The sequence below is a fragment of the Pteropus medius genome, unplaced genomic scaffold, assembly GCF_902729225.1.
Source record: "Pteropus medius unplaced genomic scaffold, Ma_sr-lr_union100, whole genome shotgun sequence".
Lineage (NCBI taxonomy): Eukaryota > Metazoa > Chordata > Mammalia > Chiroptera > Pteropodidae > Pteropus > Pteropus medius.
Genome location: NW_024350921.1, coordinates 824,399 through 843,314, shown reverse-complemented (window position 1 = coordinate 843,314; position 18,916 = coordinate 824,399). Strand labels below are relative to the sequence as shown.

The window sequence follows — 18,916 nt, the reverse complement described above, 5'->3', positions numbered from 1 at the left end:
TGATGTGTTAGCTATTTTTAATAAAAATCTTTTAAAAAATAAAAGTTTGCAATTCAGTTTCTAAATAGAAGCATTCCCAGACTCATCCACCATCCTAGAAAACTATCATTTCTTCTCATAAAAGTGCCAGGGTAGGAATGAAAGGGACATTCATGGACTGAGATCAAACCTCCAGAACGCTGTCCTAGAGGCCAGCATGAGAAGTGCAAGCCCCAGTGTCCGTAGTGCTGAGTTGTAATCATTTTACAGCAGGTCGCTTACTCTCTATTAAATCAGGACGATTGCAAACATTAAATAAAGTAATCTGTGAACATTTTAAATAATAAAGAACCACACAATCTATGTCATATGTGCAAACTACTTGTGAAGGCACTAAGGACAACAAAGGGAGACACAAACCATAGCCTCTCCTGCAGGTGGAGACAGAACAAGGCTGTCATGCAGTGACGGCCAACAGTCAGTCCTATGGGACTGAGAGGAGACAGCCAGCGTCCCTTGGGTGTCTTTGGGGAAAACGCGGTTGGAGTAAATTTTGAATTTCAGTAAAATTCTGGTGCTGGAGAAAATTTGAGAAGGCATTCTGGTCAGCAGAAACAGGAAGAAGAAGCAGAGATGGAGGAGCCCTGGGGGCAAGTTCTTTGATTCACAAGGCTGATCTGGAAATTCGCACTGCAGGACAGAGCAGGGATGGCTGTGTGGATGGGTTGGGGGTTTGGCAATGGCAGTGAAATGCTAGTGGGAGAACTTGAACTTTACCTCCTTAAGCAGGAGAGCCCCTCAGAGGTGCTTTGGCAAGAGGTGATGAGATGGTTGTAGCGTTTTGTGGAGGATGATTAATCTGTGGGCTGTGTGCGTGACAGAGCTGAAGGAGGAAGTGACTTGGATGTTGTCCTTCCAAAGAAGTAATGAGTCAAGTGGAATGCAGAAGAATAAGGTGATACAGGATGGTCCTTCCGGTGGGGACCAGATAAGAGCAGCTTGAGCCTCTTCCTCACTTTCTCTTAAAATTCTCTCTCCAGCAGAAACTGAAGGTTATTTCAACTCCTGGAGAATCCCTTTGTTCAAGGAAATGGCAGTTTTAAAGGTCTGTAAAATGAAATTCAGCCTTTGGCAACTGACCGCTGGCTGTCCGTGCCTATGGAAAAGGCAAGTGGAAGGTTCTCCAAGGAAACTTCTGCCTTCCCCTGAGAAGCAAGTCATCTTGAGACTTCACTGGCCACTCGAGGGCCAGTAACCCTGCAATCCCCAGACCAGGCCACAGCCCCACCTCTGAGCTGCGAATGACCTCATAAAACTGTGTCTAGACGATATGCATTTCCTGCAAGTTTCTTCCTCTCATTTGCTATCCCAGTGCCTTTTCTCCACAGTTCAAACATACTCAGAGGGCCTTCGTTGCCCTTTTAAAGGCCTTCCCAAAGCCCTCCACTCTGCATTGCCCTAGCCTGCTATTGTAGCCACATCTTGCTCCCTTAACAATCCGATTCCAGGTGACTGCCGGGATAAGGGAAGATACAGGTGCATTTTATAACTGTACAAGTCAGTGGAGCCCAGCCTGCGATGCCATGAGAGCAGAGTCACCCAAGGAACTCCTGAATCCAGCTTCTCCCTGCTACCCAAGAGGTAGGTGCACCTCTCTCTGCAGCTTCTCCTTAGCATCTGGCCTAGGGGCCGCAAACAGCAACTTGTGCTTGGATGAAGGTGGCCGCTGCTGAACTGGCATGTGGTACCTGACATTTTTCCAGAACCTTGTCTTTGCAGACTGTAACCTCTCCTCTGTAAAGTCCCCAGACCAGCGTATGGCCCCATGTTTCCGCTTAATGAATTTAATGGATTCTGGCATTTTCTCATAGTCTTGGATTTTCTCCAGCTCCAACAGGACAACTTTGATTCCAGCCTGAATGAGAGCGTTGTACATCACTATCTGCTCTTCAGATGAATCCCCCAGCCAGCCAAATCCCGATGTTTCTCGGACCAAAATGATAATCAGTCTTCTGCTTTTCTTTATGTTTTCATTAGTGACCTCAACAAAGTCTGAAAAGCACAAAATATGGCACAGTAAGTAAAATTTCAATTTATAATCGTTCTTTCCAGAACCAAAAGCCCAGAAGACTCCTCCCACTCCATCACTGTCTGTATCTCCTAACGCTCTTTTTTTCCTTTTTGCCCTACTTTAAAGGAGTTTCCCATTTTATAGACCAGGTCAAAACAAAAACAACAACAACAACAACAACAAAAACTGACCCACAAACACTGAATATTTCATTTAGGACTTTCAAAATTTTAAAAACTTCTTGTTAAACCATTTGACCTCTGCCACTCTTATTTTATTATATCAGTTGTAAAGTAATTATTGAATCTAAGTAGTTAAGTTTTCCAAAATGAAATAAAGCTTAGTTAATTGTTGTTCTCACAAAATATGAGAAAAGTAAATACTTTGCATTAAATAATGTGAAAATCATCATTATGCACCGCTGAAGAGGTTCTTAAAATTGCCAAATATGTGTACCTATGCCACAGTCTTCTAGAAAGACAAAGCCCAACTTAATCGACCCAAGATTTAAAACAAGATTTTTACTTTTTCCTATTACATTCATACCTTCCCCAACGTAGTCATCCCTTCCATAAATGAACAGCTTATATCCACACTGGTTTTCTAAGACCTCAGGCAAGACTTTATACACAAAAATATCTGAGTTAGAGGTGGACCCTTCCCCAAGGGTCTTTGGATATAGAATGTATGCATCATAGGTCTTTCCGTCTGAAGCTAAAGAAAAAATGTAATGTATTTAAAACCAAAAGGAAAAATAAGAAATTTGGTTAAGACAATGTTGCAAACATACATTTCAAAATGAATTACTGATTTTTTTTGTATGATGGTATGAATGAAGTAGTAATACCAAAAGTATAATGCCTTTTTTAAGTGCTCAACTCTTATGAGTTTCTATTTATTGTGATTTACTACAAAGTTCTTTCTATATTATCTGACGGCCACCTCACATGCAGAGTTCTTTACCTCTCTGTATGGGAACTATCTTTATTTCTCTGTTCTTCGCTTCTTCCCCAGATGTCTCAGCCCTGCACTCTACCATTCTTCCTTTTGTATATTAATGTAATAGTAGGTTTTTTTGCAAGATTTAAACAAAAGAGAGAGTGCTTCCCTGATGCATGAAAATCGAGCCTTTTCTTTCATTTGAAGGCAAATCTTGGGTGATCTGTGCCTTACCCAGCAGAGCATGTCTTCAGCAATGGCTTCTGAGAGACTGATTTTACAAACAGATGCTCAAAATACTTGTTTATCCCACCGTTATTAACACTAAAGCAGTGAGTTAGAAAATGATCATTTTCAGTCTACTCGGTTATGAAACTCTAATTATACATAAGAACAACTATTATTCTTGTGTATTCACATTTCATTTTACAATTTAAGTAAAAACCTTTAGTTATCTTCTATATCCCTTAACTATCTCCTCTTTCCAACAAGAAAATATTGCATAGAATACAAATTGTACCTTTTGGGGAGAGAAAATCATAGCAAGAATTCCTGTACCAAAGTACTATGTCAACTTTGAAGATTTTATAGATGAAAACAGAGCTCATAATGACTACTGTTAACATGACAAATATACCAATCACGTGCTTCTGGAAATTGGGGACTACAGCAGAAAAGAGAAAAAATGATTAGAACCAAAAGTATTAAAAATCTGAACATAGCAAATTAAACATTATCATTCCAGAGAACCCATATTTGAGATTGGCCTGCAGTCTCAAATCCCAGCCAGTATTAACCCATTCATTACCACTTCATAATGGCTACTAGTGTACAGAGCCATCTTGAATAGATACTATGTAAACTAAGGTGCATTGTATTAAATTTCCACTTAAGTAGTATAATATAAGATCTCATAGAAAGATATCAAAGACCACAGGGTAGAGCACCCCATAGTAAAATGAGCCAAAATCAGTGAAAGCCTAGAAAAGTTCCTGGAGGTAGAAGAGTCCGCTGGGGAAAGGTGACGACTGAGGCAAAGAAAGAGCAGATTAGGGATGCCACACAGAACCGTTCACACTTCCACAGTTCTCCTAGCTTTGCTGCTAATTAGTCAGTCAATGGTTACAGTGGGGAAGGGGCAGAGGAGTGAAGTGAAGGGAGGTAAGAGGGAGGAGTGGAGAAGAAACAAAAAGAAGAAAGAAGAAGAAAGTGACTTCTAAATGTCACGGGCCATGTTGGCAATCGAGAAGGAGAATCCAAAAGCTCTCTTATTTTACTATTTTAATTTAGGTCTTTGATCCATCTGCAACTGATTTGGGTATAAAGTAAGAATCAAGTTAGACCCTTTTTCATGCCAATATCCAATTGGCTCAGTAGGTAGTTTACATTTACAGTCTTCACCACTGTAGCTTCATACAAGATTATGGTATCTGTACTATAAATCCTCCAGATTTGTTTTTATTCAAGAACATCTTGATTATTCTTGGCCCTTAACATTTCCATATGACTTTTAGAATAAATCTGCCCACAACAATAAACCTACACACACACCCACACTTGCACCAACAGTGAGTGCTGAGATTTTGATTGCAATTGTTTTGAATCTGTAAATTCACTTGGGGAGAACTGACATCTTTATAATATTGTATCTTTCAATCTATGAACATTATATAGGTCTCCAATTTATCTCATTTTATTTTTAGTTTGTATTACAGAGGTCTTGGACAGCTCTTGCTAGATTTATTGAACAGCTCTTGCTAGATTTATTCCTTCGATAATTTTTGATGTTATTATAAATGTTATCTTTTAAATTTAAATTTTGTTTGTTATTATAAATGTTATCTTTTAAATTTAACTTTTGTTAGTTATTAGCATTTATAGACATACATAGAAATATTACATATATATAGATTAGTGATCTTACTAAGTTCATTTACTAATTCTAATAGTTGAGCTGTAGGTCCTTTTGGATTTTCTTCCACATACACATTCATAAATACACTATTTTAATTCAACTACAAATACTTTTAAAATGTGTCACAAATACTTTCCATACCATGTTTGATTATACAACTCATGAAAATCTATAACTTCTGACATCGTCTCTGAAAAGTGGATATTTAGGCTTCCCCAGTGCATCTATTATGTAGTCATTCACCTAAAAATATTCATTAGGTACCTGTGGTGACCAGACTTAAGTTGCTCTGGAAATAGAATAGTTAGTAAGATAAATGGTCTGCACCATCACAGAATTTACAGTCGAGTAAAGAAAATTAAGTAGGATAAATACTGTGACAGGTCATATAGTGCTGTGTAAGTACCTAACAGTGGCTCTAATCTCGTCTGACTGAGCAGAGAGCCAGGTTAAGGGTAGGCAAGACAGAAAAGCTCCCCAGAAGAAATAGTCGACTGAGAGTGAACATGAAAGAGAAGTGACCTAGGTTTAAAGGAATCCTAGAGAGTTCTGGTCTGAGAAAATAACACTGTAAACCACATGGTCATGGGTTCTTACCATGGTAAAACACAATTACATTTCCAATAAATAGTTTTGTTGTTTACCTGGATGTATTAATTGGATGTATGCTGCATTTATACCATATGTATTCTTGGCTATACAGGTAAATGGATACAGGTAAAATTTACTTTTCACTTCTGAAATGTTAAGCATTGTGAGGATGGTATTCTTTTTTTTGGATGAAGGATTTTCCACTCTGTTCAAAAATGGGAGAGCAAAGTTATTTAAGTAAATTGCATCAACTACAAATAAGATACATGTGCATGGTTTATCTCTTTGTCGCATAAATTGCAGCAGAAATAATCACCAGCCCTAAGCACAGGTATAACAATCAGGCTGTTAGCAGCACTGACCTGAGATGTGATAGCCCTAAGTCCACCGCCAGTAAAAGACTCGGTAGCAGAGAAATCAAAGTAAAATTACCAGCTTCCAAGAAGAAAAATGTGGACATATGCACCTGGTCCCCACCAAGCACGGAGAAGAATATATGACACAAAAGTGGACTGGGCTAATGACAAAGGGTTTAAAGGTGATGCTAAGAAGGCAGGAGTATGTCTCCTAGAGAGGTAATAGGGAGCCATTAGAGACTTGAGCAGTGGAGTTCATGATTCTCTTCCCCATGTAATGAGTCCTTTTTAGATAACTTAAAAAATGGGATAACATAAAGGATAATTCAGGAAAATTGTTTCATTACAATGTTGCAACATATATAACTGAATTTAAAAGAAAGCCTTCCAAGTAGTCCTGAATTTGCACACAATGACACGCATTTTTACCTTAAGTGTACAAAGTCTTATAAATTCTGTTTACCTTAGCATAACTCAATATGGGCAGCAAAAGGATAAGAATCAATCAACTGCCAACTAACCCTTGCTATTAGATGGCATGTAAATTAACACCAAAACTTCTCTAGTGCATGGCTAGCTCTCAGCATACGTACTGTTGGTAGTCTTTCACCAGCAATGGATCATCATGAATTACTGACCCATTCCACTTCCAGTAGACTAAGTCACTGTACTGGCCAGTCACATTGCATATCAGTTGAAGCTGGGATCCTACAAAGCAATGTATTTTTAAATATAACATTAATTGATTTTTAGCCAATCTATATTCACGAATGGCTATTGAATAAACTTTTTAAATTATAGGAAAGCACAAAGGACAAGAAAAATTGTCCTAAAAACTACCACACAGAGATAACCACTGTTAGTAACTTTATGTATCTTGTTCCTTTTCGTCTCTGTACACATACAAAATTTTTTAAACTGGATTTTATTGTCTACTGTTTGTAATTATTGTTGCAATGGGAATTTTGGCTTGCACAATCAGCCTTCCAAAATAGGCCCTTTCATTGCAGCTTAATATTTCATAATATAGATATACTATGATTAATTATTTTCCTATTGCTAAACACAATTTGTTTCTAATTTTTCATTATTATAATTATTATTCCAATAAACATTCTTATACATCAATATTGTACATATTCTGAGGTATTACTTTGAACAAAAATCTGGAAGCAGAATTGAGTTAAAAGAGACAGATATTTTAAAAGCCAACTCTGCTCTCCTGTGAGACTGTACCAATCTACGCTGTGCCCAGCGGTGTGTGCAAGTGACATTTATCCCCAACACTGCCAGACACCAAACATCTTTTGGTTAGTCATTGCCAATTCAGAGAAGAAAAAAATTCCATTTGAATTTTTATCTGCATTTCTCGAATTCATTGTGCATTAACATGTTTTTCAGTAGCTTAGTGTTCATCTGCCTTGAAGAACTGCTTGTTATGCTGACTATCCATTATTTAATTGCATTCTCATATTATAAACTTACTGATGTGTAGTAGAACTTTATTCGCCAAGGATATCAACTCTTTATCATATATGAAAACTATTCCAAATGCCCTTGAGAATTTGTTGTTTTCATTTCATTTTTGTTTATGAAAATTCTTTGGTGTAGGTATTTTTGTTTTTTATTTGGTCAAATGTATAACTTTATTTTATCTCTTTTCACTATTTTTTTTTTTCTAAAAGCCCTCTCTACCACTAAATCAGAAAAATATCCACATAAATTTTTTTTCAGGCATATAATACTTTCATTCTTTTGTTTTAATTGTTTCAATTTTTTAATCTGTCTACAATATAATTGGGTTTGATATAAGGAAGAGCTTTAACAATGACTTTAGTCAAACAGCTGATTGATTATCCCAGAACCACTTATTAAATAATAAATCTTTTCCCCACGAATTTGTAATGCCACCATTATCATGAAGTAAATTCTTATTTATTTGGGACTGTCTCAGTTGATCTGAATGTGTATACTGATGCCAAAGGTAACACACTCCTAATTACTGCAGTTTTTAGAGTAAGGTAAATAGTAATAGCATTTAGACCTCTTTTTCCCAACATTATCATAATAATCTCATTATTTTATTCCCTCAGATGAATTTTAGAATCACTTGCCAATTTTTAAACCCATTCATTTTTGAATTGGAATTCCATTAAATCTGTAGCATAATTCTGAGAGTCAATATCTATGTAATTTCCAGTTATTCACATAGAAAAAACATACATATCTCTATTATAGCTTTCTCTTTTAAATTGGTGTTTCTCAAAATTGTTTTCAATATTGCTCCCTTTAAAGCCCTATTAGATGCTTTTATCCTTATTGCCAACCTTCCCCATAAAGTAATACTGCAGACATACAGTATATCTGTTGATTCAGATTTTTTTCTCCCCATTGGACACACTGCTCCACCACTCCTTTGAGAATGTATGCTTTAAATCTCTCAATTTTTCTAAAATTTTCATGTCAAGATTTCCTCTTTTTGCTTGTTTTTTTTCCTCCCTCACAAATTCCATGTATTTTAAAAATTTTTGCTAAGATTTTTTATAGACATCTCTATGATATTTATTATTGCAAATGGGATCTCTTTTCCCATTATGTTTTCTAGCTGATTACTGCTAAACAACTCTAATGTTTTTGGAATATTAATTTTATATCTGGCCAATTAATAAAGTATTAATTCTAATTTTTCCCAGTAATTCTCTTGAGATTTGGAGGTACATAATTATATGATCTAAAAATAATAATGAAGTTCTCTTCTCCTTTATAGTAAGCATGCCTTGGTTCTTTTCTTTTATCTTTGATTAAATATTTGGGCACTTGTAGCTCATGTTAAGTAATACTGGTCATGTGGGCAGCTTTGTCTTGCTCTTGACTTAAATGAGAATGTCTATGCTTGTAGGCCTAATGCTATATACTACAGTGTTTTACCATTAAGAATTTTGGTGATTATTGGTTTGAATGGGTGTTTATATGTTCGTTAAGGAAGTATCCCTCAATTCTTATTCTTCTAAGTCATTTTATTGGCAATTTGTATTTAATCTTACCAAATGCCCGTTTCACATGCTTCAGGGTAATATGACAGGGTGATGCGTGCATCTGATCAATGTGATATATTAAAATATTTGTTTCTTAATAGGAAACTATTTTAGGGTTTGGAGATCACTCCAACCTAACCTTTAAGCTCTAAAGTATACACCTCTTGAGTATGCATTCTTGTGGCCAATGGGGCAAAACGTGGTTCCTAGTGAGGAGCAAGGAAATCTTAGCTATGGCAATGGGCTGTGGCACAGCAAAATGCCATAGCACATCTACAGATGAACAATATCTCCGTGGTAGTAAAGTCACAAAAAAGGGAAGAGGATTTGAGGTAAATGTCTTTTTAGGCTCTAAAGGGGAGCAATCATGAGGGAAAAAACAGGCTGAGAAACACTGCTCTAGATTCTACTGGCTGTATTTAACTTTGAATTTTCACATCTTTGTTAGTTTATATCTAAGAATAATTTTATATAACCTTCCACCATGAATAACAACTGGCCAAGTACAGAAAACATAGGTCACAAACTTTTACCTTCCTGCAGTTCGTTATCTTCTTGCAGTTACTATTTCAGAAAAGAATTCTGTGTGCCACCCTGAGTTTTGATACTCTGATATAAAAATCTTTTTCTATGTTTAGACCAGTAGTTTCCAACAGAACTTTCAGCGATGGTGAAAATGTTCTGGATTTGTGCTAATAGTGTAATCACTGGTCATATATATATATAACCACATATGGCTAGTGGCTATTGTATAGTACAGTACAGGTTTGGATGCTTATAAGACTTCTTTATTCTTGAAATAAAAAAATGTTCACTAACTTGCAGAAGTATTTCTAAAGAATAACTATCTTTCTGGCTTAAGATAGTTATTCTTTAGAAATACTTCTGCAAGTGGTCATAAGAAATTCATCTTCTGACAAATAAATTACATTTCTCATTTCTAGGCCTGTTGAAGTTAGCCTCTGGCCAGTGTGTTCATGGGTAATAAGTATACATAGGAAAGAAAGGATGGGCAAATCAAACATGGCTAGATTTCTGCCATAAGGGGCAAGAAATAACAAGAAACATTTAAGATACAATCTTTGCCACTGTCTCTCTAATTACAGTTGTGTCTAGTAAACAGCTTAGGTTATGTGTAGTAAAGGTACAGGTTATCTTAATCTGGAGTTCAAAATAATAATTTCAGTGTTTCCTGATTGGCGGCCACTTACCCAAGACCACTTCCAGCGTCTCGTTAACCGGACTCTCAATCACAGGCCTCTTAGGCTTGTATTCCTCTGAAAGAAAAACATCCACAGGGTTTCTCAGTCTCGTATAGATCTGAATCTCAGGTGATGATAACACTTGGCCATATATACCAAAATACACTATATAATATTTGAGTACCTGAAGCATTTATGGCAGGAGACAGAAGGCAAAAGGCGAAAAGAGGAGGCTGACACCATGGCCACAGCAAAACCTTGGCCGCTATTAAGCTATTAAGCTCAGGCCCTTCGGACCCCATGGAGTTTGGTGCTACAAATATCACACACAACACCAAGACCTAGGTCTCCAGACAAACACCTCTCTTAAAGCCAATCAGGAAAAACAAGCAGTGGTGGCAAGGTACTTCCCTGGATGAAGCATTCCCCAGAAGGGCCATCCAATGCTAGACATGCTTGTATTCAGTACCTTCAGCGATGACTCGAGAAAGGAATATCAAGCTATTTGGCATAATTTATTAAAACAGGCCAAAAAATACTAAGGAGTTCCAGAAATTAACCTTGAATTCATTTACAAGAAGGCTGGCTTCAAGGGTTAATGTGTGACCAAGACAGAGAAACTCTGAACCTGAATGTCAAGTATTCAAAAGAAAAAAAAAAAGTAAGCTCCATCAGGCCAGAATATTGTCTTTTTTGCTCTCTAATATATACCCAGAACAGTGCCTGGCACATAGTAGATGCTCAGTAAATAGTTCTGAATCTGCCTTTAGGAGACAACATAAAATGAACTCGCCCCTAACTAAGTATATTATTTCTACATAAGGGATCAGAAAGGGAGATGGAAGAAGATTTTAAACAAATTTGACCTGTTGGAAAATTTCCTAATGCCCAGTTTCCCCTAAAATTCTATTTGCTGGTCTGGTTGCTATATTTCATGAAAAACAAACCAGAGCTATACAATGCCAGAAAGAGGCTACTAAAACTTCAATAAGGTTGTGATACAGAGAGTGTGGAAAATTACAGTTCACTGATGCTCATGGGACCCAGGCAAGAAATTAATTTTGATTCAACAAAATTAACTTTGAAAAAAATGAATTATTATAGAATTGAGAAAACTCAGCTAGATGCAGGGTGATCGTATTCTGGATGACGTTGGCACAATCCCCATTTACGCTTGTTGACTCAGCATCATTATTAATAGAGATCCCTTTAACTTTAAAAGTCCTGGTTAGAGTAACTCTTTGTATAGTACTGAAAGCTTACAAAATCTGATATTTACAGAAAAGTTGAGAATTCTTCCTATCCCCAGGTAATCTGTAAGAGCTCATTTGTTGGCAAATAGTTTTTAATATGAAACATGGTTAAGAGAGAAATGAAAGCCTCGAGGAAATTAACAAGAATAGTCATTGTACATCTATTTATTGCTCATCTGTTTTGCACCAGGCACATAACCACACACTTGACCTCTAATCTTCTCAAGAACCTTGGAAGGTTGTATCACCTTCATCCAGAGGAGAAAACCATCTTGAAGAGGTAAAGCAACTGGGTGAACAGGGACTGAACAAGAAGAGGTAGATTCTGGGAGTGTAACTTATCCCAAAGCTTGTTCACATCCATGCCATCATGCAAAGAATCCTCACTTCTGGACACTCAGATTCCCCAAATGAAGCCGCTCAGTTTGTCCTCAAACACCCAAATGAAGCCGCTCAGTTTGTCCTCAAACACAGTTTGCCCCAGAGCTCTCTAGAAGAACCACCTTCAGCCATCCCAAAGAAAAAGCCTCCTAGTTGTCTGTTTAATTAGCACTGAGTCTGAAGCAGGGATGAAAGCCATTGACATAGCATTTAGCAATGAAAACTAACTAAAGCCATGTGACCTTTAGCAAGTCATTAAGTTTCTCTTGGCTTTTGTTCCTCCATGGAGGGTAATATTAGAATCGTGGTCTCTGGGTCTCCCCAGATGTAAACTCCGAGGATTGGAGCTGTGACTCACCTAAAGTAATAAGTTCTATAACCCGGGTGATACCATATTGCTTTCCCAAGTATGTGTAGGATGCATGACAAGTATAGTTCCCTTTATGCGCTTCAGTCACATTCCTCATGATGAGTTTATTTATTTCTCCAATAAAGTTTATCTTGTCAAGAAGAAGAGGTTTGCAGTCCTAGAGCGACAGGAAGTATTGCAAACCAATTAATAACTTTACCCAGTCTGCCAGCAAAAGAAATTCCATTTTTTCACATCAATATTTTATATGTATGTAATATATATAATATATACACTTTATGTATATTATGTATACATACATATATGTACATATATATGAAACAAAAGTTTCCTTGCATACAAGTTTTAATATTGTAATTTTTATAGCAAAAATCATAATTATACTCTTAAAATATTAAATTTTTAGGCCTATGAGCCTTGTACTTCAAAGACATGTAAAACTTGTTTGGCAAAAACAACAACGACAACAAAACACACGTTTGAGGAAAGAACATTAACAGTACAGTTTCTTCGTAATGCTGTACTTCCTTTCTTCACTATTATTTATTTTATATTTCTTATCAGTGATCCCCAACCTTTTTGGCACCAGAGACTGCTATAAGAATCTCAGGCCTGATGATCTGAGGCGGAACTGAGGCAGTGATGCTAGCACTGGGGAGTGGCTGCAAATACACATGAAGCTTTGCTTGTTTGCCCGCCGCTCACCTCCTGCTGTGTGCCCCAGTCCCTAACAGGCCACACATCGGTACCAGTCCACAGCCCAGGGTTGGGGACCTCTGCTCTACAGGATGAAACCCCACATGAACTCCAACAAACAAGGCACATCAAAGGTACTGAAACATCATGTGTTCCATGGAGTGCTAGCCAATCCACTTTTACGACAGATGCAGAAACCACTAAGTTATTTAAGAACCACTTGATATTTTTAATAAAACACAAAGTAGTATATTTTGTAGTAAATAGTTATCTCTTAAAAAAACTGAATTTATACTCAGCTTTATCTTTAAACATCTTTTATTCCTACTATACTCTTCTCAACTCTACACTATTAAATTAAATTAAAATAATAGAAAGTGAGATTTTAGTTAAGCTTCAAGTTAAATGTATGCAGCCTTACAACTCTTTTAAAAATTCCTATTAAGTTTCACCACCCAAAAGCAAACAATATGCCAAATGAAAAAGTACTTTGCAGATTCATACTATTGTTTACTACAGAAAGCTATTTTACTTGCTGGAAAAGTAAATCAACATACTTAATATAATATTACCTTATACCACTGTATTTTGGGGAACTCATTGTATTCATCTTTAAAATAATCCAAATAAGGACACACAAGTTGTCCATCTCCTGCGATGGGTAGTCTTTGTGTAAATATAGTTTCTGCACTGTAACACAAGTTAGGCTCAGGCTGTACAAACTTTGCAGTTATTTCAATTTTGAGGCAGTAAGTTGAATTTCTAAAATAAATCAAAATAGGTGAATTAAGCACTATTTAAAGATTTTTCTTTAACTACTGCGGGTACATAGAACACATGTTTATAACACATTAATTCCTTTCTTACCTTACTGCACAATAGTATTGTTCTGAATCCTCTACCTTAGCAGGAACAAACCAAAGTTTATCTTTATACTGATGAATCCTGGAGTCTCTTTCTGAAGATATAGGTGTCTTGCTGTCATTTTTATACCAAATTATAGTGCCTTTGTTTTCATTTGGGTTAAGAGGACACGAACGAACATCAATTTCATTTGCAGAAGAAACTAAAACTATTCGTTCTTTACGTTTCTCACAGTTATCTTTAAAAGAGAAAAGAAAAGCAATTTCTATAAGAAATCTGTCAATGTTTCTTAATATAATACCTACATAAAAACAAATCAATTATTAAATACATCAACTCATATTAAATATGAGTTTTAACAGCCATATGATTAAGAGTGTTATCTTTGAAGTCTGAAAGATTTATACTCAAATCCAGTTGTATAACTTAGTACCTGTGTACCCTTAAGAAGTTACTTAACCTCTCATCCCCTCTTAATTCATCTAAAAATTAGTAATAATCTAGCAGGAAAGATACCCGCTTCAATATGATATGGAATATCAGGAACTGGATTTACCCTTCCACCTGAACAACCAAAAAATGGACAAAGTATATGAAACAACAATGTTTGAGACATTGAACATCAGGGAACAAAGGACAGAAATGTCAGAAAGATGGAAAACGTAGGAGGTGAGCTCTATAATTTTCCCAAATTACTGCCTACAGAGAGATTCTAGGCCATGACATTGCAAGGAGGAAATGTAGGCAAAGCCTAATGTTTCTCTGAGTTTAGGAGATGGAGCTGGGAATCGAAGTAAACCAAGGGTTTTCAGGGTAGAGTACAGGGCTGGGGAGAGGCGGTGGTGGGGAGGGGAGAGGGAGAGAGAGAGAGAGAGAGAGAAGGCTACAGAGAGTCTCCCTTAAGTTTTCACCTGAGTATTGATTAGTGTAAATATGTAAGAAAACTATCTAAGGCCAGAGTAGGAATTGCCAAAAGATTACATTGAATAATATCTGCAGCACACACAATTCTGGAATAGTCATTGTTATCACCAGCTAGAATGGGGCACCAGGTAAAATACCCAGAAGGGTTTCTACTCTGAATATGGGGCAAATTAGGCCTAGAAGAAACCATGTTCTAATCATGACTAATAAAGCTTAAAATCAAGACCTGAAAGGATCAACTATTTCTAACAACCTTGTGACAGAACAAAGCTCAAAAACATCTTTAGTAATACAAAAATATCCAGCACCCAACACAGCAGAATCTACAATGTGTGGTATATAATAAAAAATTATGAGGCATGTAAAGAAGTAAGACAATATAACCAAAAATGAAGAGTAAATAATCAGTCAATCAAAACTGACCCAGAAATGACAGAGATAATAGAATGGGTAAATAGATGGAAATGGATAATAGATGGAAAAATTAAAATAGTTATTACTATGGTGTTCCATTTCTTTATGATAGTAGATCAAACATGCTGAGAAGAGACATGAAAGAGGATTTTTTTTAAAAAAAAAAACTTAAACCAAATTTCTAGAGATGAAAACTACAATGTTTATTTTAAAAATACTGTATATAATTAATGGCAGTTTTAACACTACAGAAGAAAAGATGAGTAAAGTTCAAGACAGAGCATTAGAAACTATTCAAAATTAAATACAGAGAGGAAAGTAACAGAATAATAAACAAGGCATTAGTTAGCTGCAGGACAACTTTAAAACATGTGCTATGAATCCGTAAAGAAAAGGAGAGATGTGTGAAACAGAAAAAGCACTTGAAGAAAGACAAGTTGAAATATGTGCAAGATTTTACGAAAATGACAAACTCACAGACTTCCAAGTCACAATAAACTCTAAGCAAAAGAAACATGAAGAAAACTACACCAAGATAAAAAGATGCAGCATTCTTGCCAGAAACAAGCTGGGAGAGAATGGAATAAAGGTAAGTACTGAAAGAAAAGAATCAGCCTAGACTTCTATAATCAGTAAAAGTATCTCTCAAAAATGAAGGAAAAATAAAGACTTTTTTTAATATTTATAAAAGCTGTAAAAATTCATCAGCAGTTGACCTGCACTACCAAAAAAATGTAAGGAAGTCCTTCAGAAAGAAGGAAAATAATACCAGATGAAAAACGAATCTACAAAAAGGAATAAATAACACCAGAAATGTTTACTACATGAGTAATTATAAAATAATTTTTCTTATTATTTAAATCTCTTTTAAAATAACTGAATGTTCAAAACAAAAATAAAACATATTGTGAGATTTATAACATATAAAGCAATAAAATATATGGGAACTAAAGTTCAAGAAGGGAGAAGTGGATGTATACTGTTTTAATTTTTTTAGGTTAGATGCAAAATGGTATAGTATCGATTAAAAGTAAATAGTGATAAGTTAAAGATGGATACTGGATGCCGCAGAGCAGTTACTTAAAAAACAAAAACAGTTACCTATATAAGCCAACCTAAAAGATCAAATAAATCATGAAAATCCTCAATTAATCCAAAAGGCAGCAAAAAGAAAAAGAAAAAAATAACAAAGAATTGAAGGAACAAACAGAAAATAAAATAACATGATCCTAAAATTAAACCTAAACATATTAATAATCATATTAAAATTTCAGTGGTCTAAACACCCCAATTGCAAGGCAGAGATGATCAGATTGAATAAAGAAAGAAAGCTCCAACTGCACGCTGCCTAACACACATATATACACATACTTTAAATATAAAGACACAAATACATTAAAAGCTAAAAAAGGAAGGAGGGGATATACCATGTTAACACAAATCAAAAGCAAATTTAAATGGTTATTATATTGTTATCAGCTAAAGTAGATTTTACAGTAAAGAATATTACCAGGAATAAAAAAGGCCATTTCTCTATGACAAAGGAGTCATTTATCAAGAGGTACATAGTAATCCTAAATGTTTACCCTCTCAGTAAGAGTGCTTCAAAATACATGAAGCAAAAACTGATAGAACTACAAGGAGAAATAGAGAAACCTATATTTAGAGTCAGAGATTCCAATATCCTACTCACAGTAAGTGATAGAACAAGTAGAACAAATAGACAGATAATCAGTAATGATACAGAAGATTTGAAGACATATCAACCAATTTGGCATAATTGATATTTGTAGAAAAATCCTACCCAACAACAGTAAAATACGCATTCTTTTTATGTGCACACAACAAACTTATCAAGATATATCATATATTCTAGCTCATAATCCAATAATCAATGCATTATTAAGGATTCAGATTAGACAAAGTATGTTCTCTGCTGACAATGCAATTAAATTAAAAAACAGTAACAGGAAGATATCTGGGAATTCTCAGTGTATTTGAAAACTAAAAAACACGACTCACGAGTCACGAAGAAACTCACGAGTCAAAGAAGAAATAAAAAGAAAGATTAGAAAGTATTTTGATTTGAATGACAAAAAATGTCAAAAATTGTGGCATGCAATGGAAACAGTATCTAGAGATAAATTGAGAGCACTTAATGTCAATATGAGAAAAAAGAACTAAAAATGATGACTTCAGTTCCCACTTAAGAAATTAGAAAAAACTGCACCCATAGTAATCAAAAGTAAATAATACAGATCCAAGAGAAAAATCAATGAAATGCAAAAAAAAAAAGAAAGTAGAGAATAATCAAAGATACCAAGGTCAATTTGTTCAGAAAATCAATAAAATTGATAAAATCTCTAGCCAGATTGATCAAGATTAAAAGCGACATTGCTAGGGAAAACAATTTTAAAAGAGTAATAAAAAATTTTTAATAATTTTATGCCAATGAATTCAACAAGTGATGTGAAAGGAGCTAATTCCTTGAAAGGCACAGATGATAAAAGCTCCCTCAAGTAGAAATAGATAACCTGAATAACCCTATAGATATTAAAGAAACTGAATTCATAGCTAAAAACCTTCCAACAAAGAAAATCTCAGGCCTAGATGGCTTCACTGGTGTATTCATGGAAGAAACAACACAAATTTTGCAGAAACTCTTCCAAAAAATTAAGAGTTAATAACACTTCCCAACTCTATGAGGTCAGCATTATACTCTAACACCAAAACCAAAGAAAGGCATTACAAGAAAAAAAAATCACAAACTAATCTTCATTATGAACGTAAATGCAAAATTTCTTTAAAATAGGTTAGCAAATTGAATCCTACAATATATCAAAGAAAGATATAATGTACATAACATCCTAAAAATGCAAAGTTGGATTCACATTTAAAAAAATCAAACAATGAAGTTCTATATATTAACAGAATTTAAAAGAAAAACTACCTAATCATCTAATAGATGCAGAAAAAGCATTTGACAAAATCCAACTTCCATTTCTGATAAAAACTCAGCAAACTAGGAATAGGAGGAATTTCCTAAACCTAATAAAGGAGAGCTACGAGAAACCTACATATATAGTAAGGCTAGGAGCAAGATAAGGATGTCCACTCTAATCATTTCTGTTCAACATGGTACTGGAAGATCTAATTAGTGGCCATTATGGCCAAATGGCATTCAGATTGAAGGAGAAAGTAAAATGGCTTTATTTGCAAGCAACATGATCACCTATGTAGAATATACAATGAAATCTACAAAAGACCTAAAAGGATTAATAAGTTGTAGGATACAATATAAATATGCAAAATTGAATGTGTTTCCATATACTAGCTAAGAACAATTAAAAATTGAATTTTTAAATACCATTTACAATACCATCAAACTGATTTATATTCAACTCAATCCCAATTAAAATCTGAGCAGGACTGCGTACAAATGAACACGCTGATTCTAAAACTTATATAGAATTAGTCAAAACAACTTTAATTTTAAAAAGAACAAAGTCAAAGGAGTTACACCGCCTTACTTCAACATTTATTATAAAGCCACAGGAATTAAGACAGTGTAGCATTGGTATAAAGATGAACAGTTCACTGAAACAGAATAGAGATCCCAAAAATAAATTACACAAACATATTCAATTAATTTTTTACAAAGGCATAAAGGTAATTCAGTGGAGAAAAGATAGTCTTTTCAATAAATTGAATAACCTTATGATGCAAAAATGAAAACAAAAACAAAACAAAAAAACTTCTGATACAAGATTTCCAGAATGGCAGAGCAAAGTTCTCCAAAAACTCACTTGTCTATAAAAACAACAAAAAGCCAGGAAATTTTTTTTTTTCAAAATCAAAGGCTTATAACAATCACACCATTTATTACTCTTCTCAGCTCTACTATAGCCTTGAAAACCAGCAGCCTT

The 18,916-nt window shown here is 35.1% G+C and overlaps 1 protein-coding gene across 8 annotated transcripts in view; it reads right to left on the bottom strand.

Annotated features, from left to right (window-relative positions):
* IL1R1 (interleukin 1 receptor type 1) overlaps nucleotides 1-18,916 on the bottom strand; it is a 57,382-nt gene continuing 38,466 nt past the window's right edge. For 5 of the 8 annotated variants that reach the window (XM_039840103.1, XM_039840101.1, XM_039840104.1 and 2 more), the window contains 9 exons: nucleotides 13,656-13,890; nucleotides 13,361-13,550; nucleotides 12,081-12,249; nucleotides 10,098-10,163; nucleotides 6,445-6,559; nucleotides 5,549-5,700; nucleotides 3,510-3,653; nucleotides 2,597-2,764; nucleotides 1-2,031 (listed from right to left, as the gene is read on the bottom strand). In XM_039840103.1, coding sequence (XP_039696037.1) covers nucleotides 1,610-2,031; nucleotides 2,597-2,764; nucleotides 3,510-3,653; nucleotides 5,549-5,700; nucleotides 6,445-6,559; nucleotides 10,098-10,163; nucleotides 12,081-12,249; nucleotides 13,361-13,550; nucleotides 13,656-13,890 — 1,661 coding nt within the window. In that variant the 3' untranslated portion in view covers nucleotides 1-1,609. The remainder of the gene's footprint in view (nucleotides 2,032-2,596; nucleotides 2,765-3,509; nucleotides 3,654-5,548; nucleotides 5,701-6,444; nucleotides 6,560-10,097; nucleotides 10,164-12,080; nucleotides 12,250-13,360; nucleotides 13,551-13,655; nucleotides 13,891-18,916) is intronic. The other 3 variants (XM_039840106.1, XM_039840107.1, XM_039840109.1) reach the window with 1 other exon arrangement.